The 6025-nt window shown below is 30.1% G+C and overlaps 1 protein-coding gene across 1 annotated transcript; it reads right to left on the bottom strand.

Moving 5' to 3' along the window:
• Nucleotides 1-1475: 1475 nt before the first annotated feature.
• LOC137828762 (pentatricopeptide repeat-containing protein At3g62890) lies at nucleotides 1476-3252 on the bottom strand. Its single transcript, XM_068635446.1, has one exon. It carries the CDS (start codon nucleotides 3069-3071, stop codon nucleotides 1596-1598), a length of 1476 nt encoding a protein of 491 aa, XP_068491547.1. The 5' UTR covers nucleotides 3072-3252; the 3' UTR covers nucleotides 1476-1595.
• Nucleotides 3253-6025: the final 2773 nt, after the last annotated feature.

The following is a 6025-nucleotide window of genomic DNA, read 5'->3' as shown; positions in this document are numbered from 1 at the left end:
TTCTGGATTACATAATCCGAAAACTAATCTTTGATTCGGAAATAGCTTATGAATTATGTAATCTGGAATATATTTTTTAAAAATGGTATTCTTGATTATATAATTCGAAAGTTTTGATTTAAGAGTAGCTTCCAAATTACGTAATTCGGACACGCCTTTGAAAAAAACTTCCAGATTACATAATTCAGAAGCTAATCTCATATTAGAAAATACTTCTACATTATGTAATTTGAAAACATGCATATGAAAACAAACTTCAGGATTTATATCAGAAAGTTAATTAAAAATTTAGAAAAGGACTTTAAAATTACATAATCCAAGATATTAAATAATTTTAAAATATAAAACATTATGAAAGTGACATAAAAACATATGATACAGGAAGAAGCATTCAAAAAGGAAAAAGCATTCAAAAAACAATGAAGGATTTGGTTTGAATTACTATTCACGGATGCAACTTTTGTTGTAGAATTAACAAAGAAAAACAAAAGAAAAATAAGACGAAGAAAGAATTGTTGTAGTTGCTTCGGCGGACACTTATCTTAAATGACGTGTTGGTGTCTGATAATTGTATCAAACACGGACATTCGTATGACACATGTAGAACACGTATCCGTGAAGTGTCTAATTCAAAAAGTATTTGTTAGATTTCTGACAATTATATTACAGTTTTAATACAATTTTAAAAAGGAAAAATACATTAATTTTCTAAAAATTCAAACTTTATTGTATAAATTGTTATTATGATTATAAAAATAAGAAACAAATCTTTGTGAACCAGTCATGAAAAACATCTTTTTGTTCCAAAAAATAATCTGGAACATACTTGTGCACATAAATCTTTATTGTCAAATTATATAATTCATAATTATATAATATATAGATCTGTGTCCACGTGTCCTACATTTTAGAGATTTTACATATATCTGTGTTCGGATCCTATCAGTTTCTATGCTAAATAGCTTCTCAAACTTTAGACATTCTATTTTTAATTTAAAAAATAAATAAATAATAATCATCTAGAGAATAAAATGTACGCTACAAAATACTAGTTGAAATATGCAACTAGCGTATCCACCTTTTTCTTATGATAACAAAAGTTAAATAATTAATTCTTATAAAAATTATTATTAAATTTATAAAAACATATGTTCATAAAATGTGATTATAAAATAAATAAATAAATTTTATAATTTTACAATAGGTAGGTTTTTTTTTATTGTAGATAGTTAATTAATTTTTAAACAATTACAAAACTTAAAAGATAAAAATAAAATGAGATATTGATAAGAATAAAATTAATAATAAATTATGCATACTAAAATAGTAAGTACAAAACAGTGACAAGAAGAATCATCTTTCTCATCTTTACTAGTAGCTATAGACTTTAATAATTTGTCGAGAAAAATATTTATTACATAAGTACATATCTCTATGATTATATTCATATATGGAGTTTCAAAAGGCAAACAAAATTTCTTAATATTAGAAATGATTATACCAATTACCATAATTTTATTTAAGTATATCTAAGTATTGTATCACACTGAAAAGTTAAGAAATATGGGATCAAATAAGATGGTGGCCTCAATGGCCTAGCCATCCTCATCCAAATCAAGCAATACTTCGCCAGTATTATGTGCATAACCATGGTTTTCCACCCTCTTCATGATCTCATCAAGTATTCTATACATTTCTTGCGTTTCTGGATGAGAATTATCTCCCGCAAAAAACTCAAGAAAAACGCCATCTATCTCAACCAAACTACACCCTGGAAATTTCTTGATGCCCCGAATCTCCATAAGATCTCTCCAATGCCTCGCTTCCTTCCTCCGTTCCAGCTTGGTATACACGTTAGAAAGAAGCACGTAGGCACTACTATTTGTGGGGTCCAACTCAAGAAGCTTCGTTATCGATACCTCACAAGTTTTAATGTCCTCATGCGTCCTAGCCCCACTAAGCATAGTTCCCCATATCATCACATCAGGTTTCATAGGCATTGATTTCACCACATTCCAAGCATCTTCAAAACGACCTGCTCTGCTGTATAAATCCACCATGCAACCATAATGTTGAATCGTAGGACTAATACAATACTGATTCAACATCCTCTTGAAATATTCCTCTCCTTCATTAACCAACCCTCCATGCACACAAGCACAAAGAACACCCACAAACGTCACAGCATTTGGCCTCACTCCATCATTTACCATCCTCGCAAACAGTTCAAGGCATTCATCCGAGAGTCCATGCATGGCAAAAGCAGCAACCATGGCACTCCAAGCCATTACATCCTTTTCATGACCCATTTGATCAAATATGCATTTCGCCCTTTCAATGCTTCCACATTTGGCATACATGTCTATCAAAGACGTCCCTAACACACCAAGGATTTCCATCCCACTTTTGTAAATGTAAGCATGAAGCCACTTCCCATGCTGAAAGGCACCTAACCGCGCACAAGCTGAGAGCACTGATGACAAAGTGAACTCATTGGGTCTGAGTTTACTTCCTTGCAACGTGTGCAGACTACGAAACAGAGAAAGCGCCGCCTTGTACTCGGCACAGGTTACGTAACCGTGAATCATGCAGCTCCAGGAAATGACGTTCCTTTCAGGCATTTGATCGAACAGTTTCCACGCAATGTGAATCAAGCCGGCTTTGGCACTGGCGTGGATGATGGCGTTCCATGAGGGTATGTCAGGTTGTGTAATTTCGTCGAACACTTGGCGGGCGAAGGTAGGGGTGGGACAGGAAGAATAGATATTGATAAGGGAGGTTTGAACGAAAGGGTTGTTGGCAAGGCCAAGGAGGAAGATTTGAGCGTGAAGTTGGCGTCCTAGAAGAGGGGTGTTGATGGATTGGAGAAGGAATGGGAAGGTGTGAAGATCAGGGAGGACGGCATGGAGGCGCATGCGAAGGTAGAGAGAGAGTGGTGGAGGAAAGGCTGAATGAACTCTGCTTCTGGAGCTGGCTCGAATGAGGTTGTTCCACACGAATGATTGGATGTTAGGGTGGGAAAGGTGAAGACTCGGGTGTGTATGTGATATCGCCTTATTCCAACCACGCATTCTTCCTAACTGCTTAAGCCAATCATACTACTCCTCGTTAAATTTTGGTTCTGTTTGGTTTTCCGAATTCGAGTGACTGAATATTCAAAGATTTGAGAGAAAAGTTTAAAGAAATAAGTGTGGTGGGATTGAGATTCCTATGGTCAGTTTGGTTTGGTTCTAAGACGAATTTGTGAAAGCGGGAAAGAGCACAAATCTCATGAAAATCAATAAATTAAAAACTAATAAAAAATACAAAAGAAAAAAAGTATATTGATTTGTGTGTTTCTTCTCCCAAGGCAGCTTAATTTTTGTTATATATTGTTTTTATTATATACTAGTGAAAAGAAAGTGTATTTTTTTTTTATTATTACAACACATAATGCTAATGGTTCAATCAACATTAATCATTAAAAATATTATATAAAAAAAGAAAATATAATGAAATATATATTTTTTCTTTGTTTTGGATTCGCAAAAAGAGTTAAGTTAAATCGTTTTTATCATTTACTACCACCGTCAACCACTTTTTCTCCATATTCTCCATCACCACCATCTCATATTCTTAACCCTCCCAATCAAATCTAAAAATCGTAAGCGTTTGGCTTGTTTGTTCTTCTCTCTCTCAATTTATTTTCTCATTAACGCGCCTCCCTTTTTCTCTTTAAGCTCTCTCTTTCTCATAGACTAACTTCTCTCACTCCCATCGACACACTTTTATCTGCTACATTTTTTTATTGAATGAACAAAATCCTACTATTTTTGTTGTTGTTGTTGTTGTTTTCTTTAATAATTCTGTTATAAGTTTGATTAAATTTTTGTCTTCGTGTATTTTATGGCGTTACTTGTGTCAGCACAATAATAACAATATTGCCATCATATAATGTCAAAGACATGCATAAATGAATAAAAAAGAAAAGTAAATTTTGACATTGCATTTCCATCTTCTACTTTATAATTGAAAAACAACACTTACTGGTTGGTTTCGTGGTTCTAGAAGGAAACTATGACTTCACATATTTTATATTTTGAATTTTGAATATGAAAATAGAAAACAAAAAAAGTGTTTGATGGCATAAAAGTGAAGATGAACAGGAGAAAAATATGCAATTGTGCAATTCTCTTCGGCAAGCCTTACTTTGCAATGTTTAATTTTGAATTTAAAAATAGTGTTATCTCTTCGGTTATCCTTTTGAGATATAAAATTAAAATTGCTCACAAAATGACAAATATCTCCTCTATATATTTTTAAAATAATAAAATAAAATATAAAGATAAATAAGATTGGAATAAAATAAAATGACATTTAAAGAGAAAATTCCCTTTATATATCGGTATAAATTATGTTATATATATATACACACACTTATAATTATTATATTATATATATAATATTTTTATATTATTAATTCATTAATATTTATATTATAATAAAATAAATATAATTAATCATATAATATATAAAATAAAATAAAATATTAATAATAATAAAATGATTAAGAGAAATATAAATAATAAAAATTATAATTATATTTATCACATCAGTCACAAACTTTCATAAAATTTATCTATAATTTTAATCATATCTATCACATTATTTACAAACTTTCATAAAATTTATCTTTACTCTCCACTCTATTTACATTAATCCAAACAACCTTACTTTTATCACACTTTTCTTTCAAATTCACTCCCTCAAATCTTCTCCCAAATCTAAACAAACCATTAAAGTGAATTTGTGAGAAAAAATATATTTTTTAAAGATGTTAAATTAAGTCTATAGATTTATCCTTGTATTAAAAATTTAGAAATAATAAAATATAGAGGAAACTTTTAGTATATTTGAATTAATTAAAAATAAATAAATATATAGTACTGTTAAATTAATATATTCGATAAAAATACGAGTTATCTAATATTGTCGGAAGATAGAAAATTATCATAAAAAATATACAATCATATTGATATAAACATAATTTAAAAAAATATGATTTATTTATTTGTAAATTTTAATATTCATAATAATGTAATGTTGTGTAATCGGTTATTTTAATAACATAATCGATTATCGCATGCTTAAGAAACACATATAATCAAGTATCTTAGTAAAATACATAGGTAATTAGTTAGGACATGATTAAGGCACACATGACAGTCCATTATCCTAAACAAAAGCACAACTAATATAATATGTTACAAAGATAATTGAATGGGTGTTGATATGTTGACACTGTGAAGAGTGAAAACACACATCTCACATTCCAATAAATTAATAAGTGTTTGTTAAGTATATGTTTTTTTTTAGTGTAGATGATGTTAAAGAAACTTTTCCTAATCGATTATCAACTAATTTTAAGCACCTAATCGATTATGTAACCTTTATTATTCTACACATAATTGATTATAGGACTCTCTAAGCACACCAAACAACGACCCTACCTTCAACATGTATTCTTATGCATCGGGTCCTTTAGCATGTATTCTTATGCATCAGGTATGTTTTTACACTCACCACACCACCAACCACTCATTAAGAACCTCACACACACACACACACAATTTAAATAGGTTTTTTTTACCATCATGCAGTCTTTATTTTTTAGTTTTTACCAAAATGGGGTCACTTTTAAAAAAATTACAAATTTGGGCAAGTCATGCTAACTTGGCACGACTTCATATGTAGAAGTTGTTCCAAGTTGGCACGACTTTGTCACGTCAACCTGAAGTCGTGCCAACATGAGTTTGATCACATCATATTTTTTTTAATTTTCTTGTAAAATTTTGTTGTTTATATATGGAGTAGTAAGTTATGTAATGTTTAAAATTAATTTTATACATAATTTTCTAAGGGTGTTAGTTTTAAGCAACAAAAAATTGGATAATCGTGTATGGATCATGTTTGACACTAATGTAATATATTAATTTGGTTATTTGATTAATAAAAAATATTGAAAAATTGTTATTGCATTTGGAAA

Source organism: Phaseolus vulgaris, chromosome 7 (assembly GCF_000499845.2).
Source record: "Phaseolus vulgaris cultivar G19833 chromosome 7, P. vulgaris v2.0, whole genome shotgun sequence".
Taxonomy (NCBI): Eukaryota; Viridiplantae; Streptophyta; class Magnoliopsida; order Fabales; family Fabaceae; genus Phaseolus; species Phaseolus vulgaris.
Note: the sequence above shows the minus strand (reverse complement) of the source record. Positions and strands in the feature narration are given on the sequence as shown.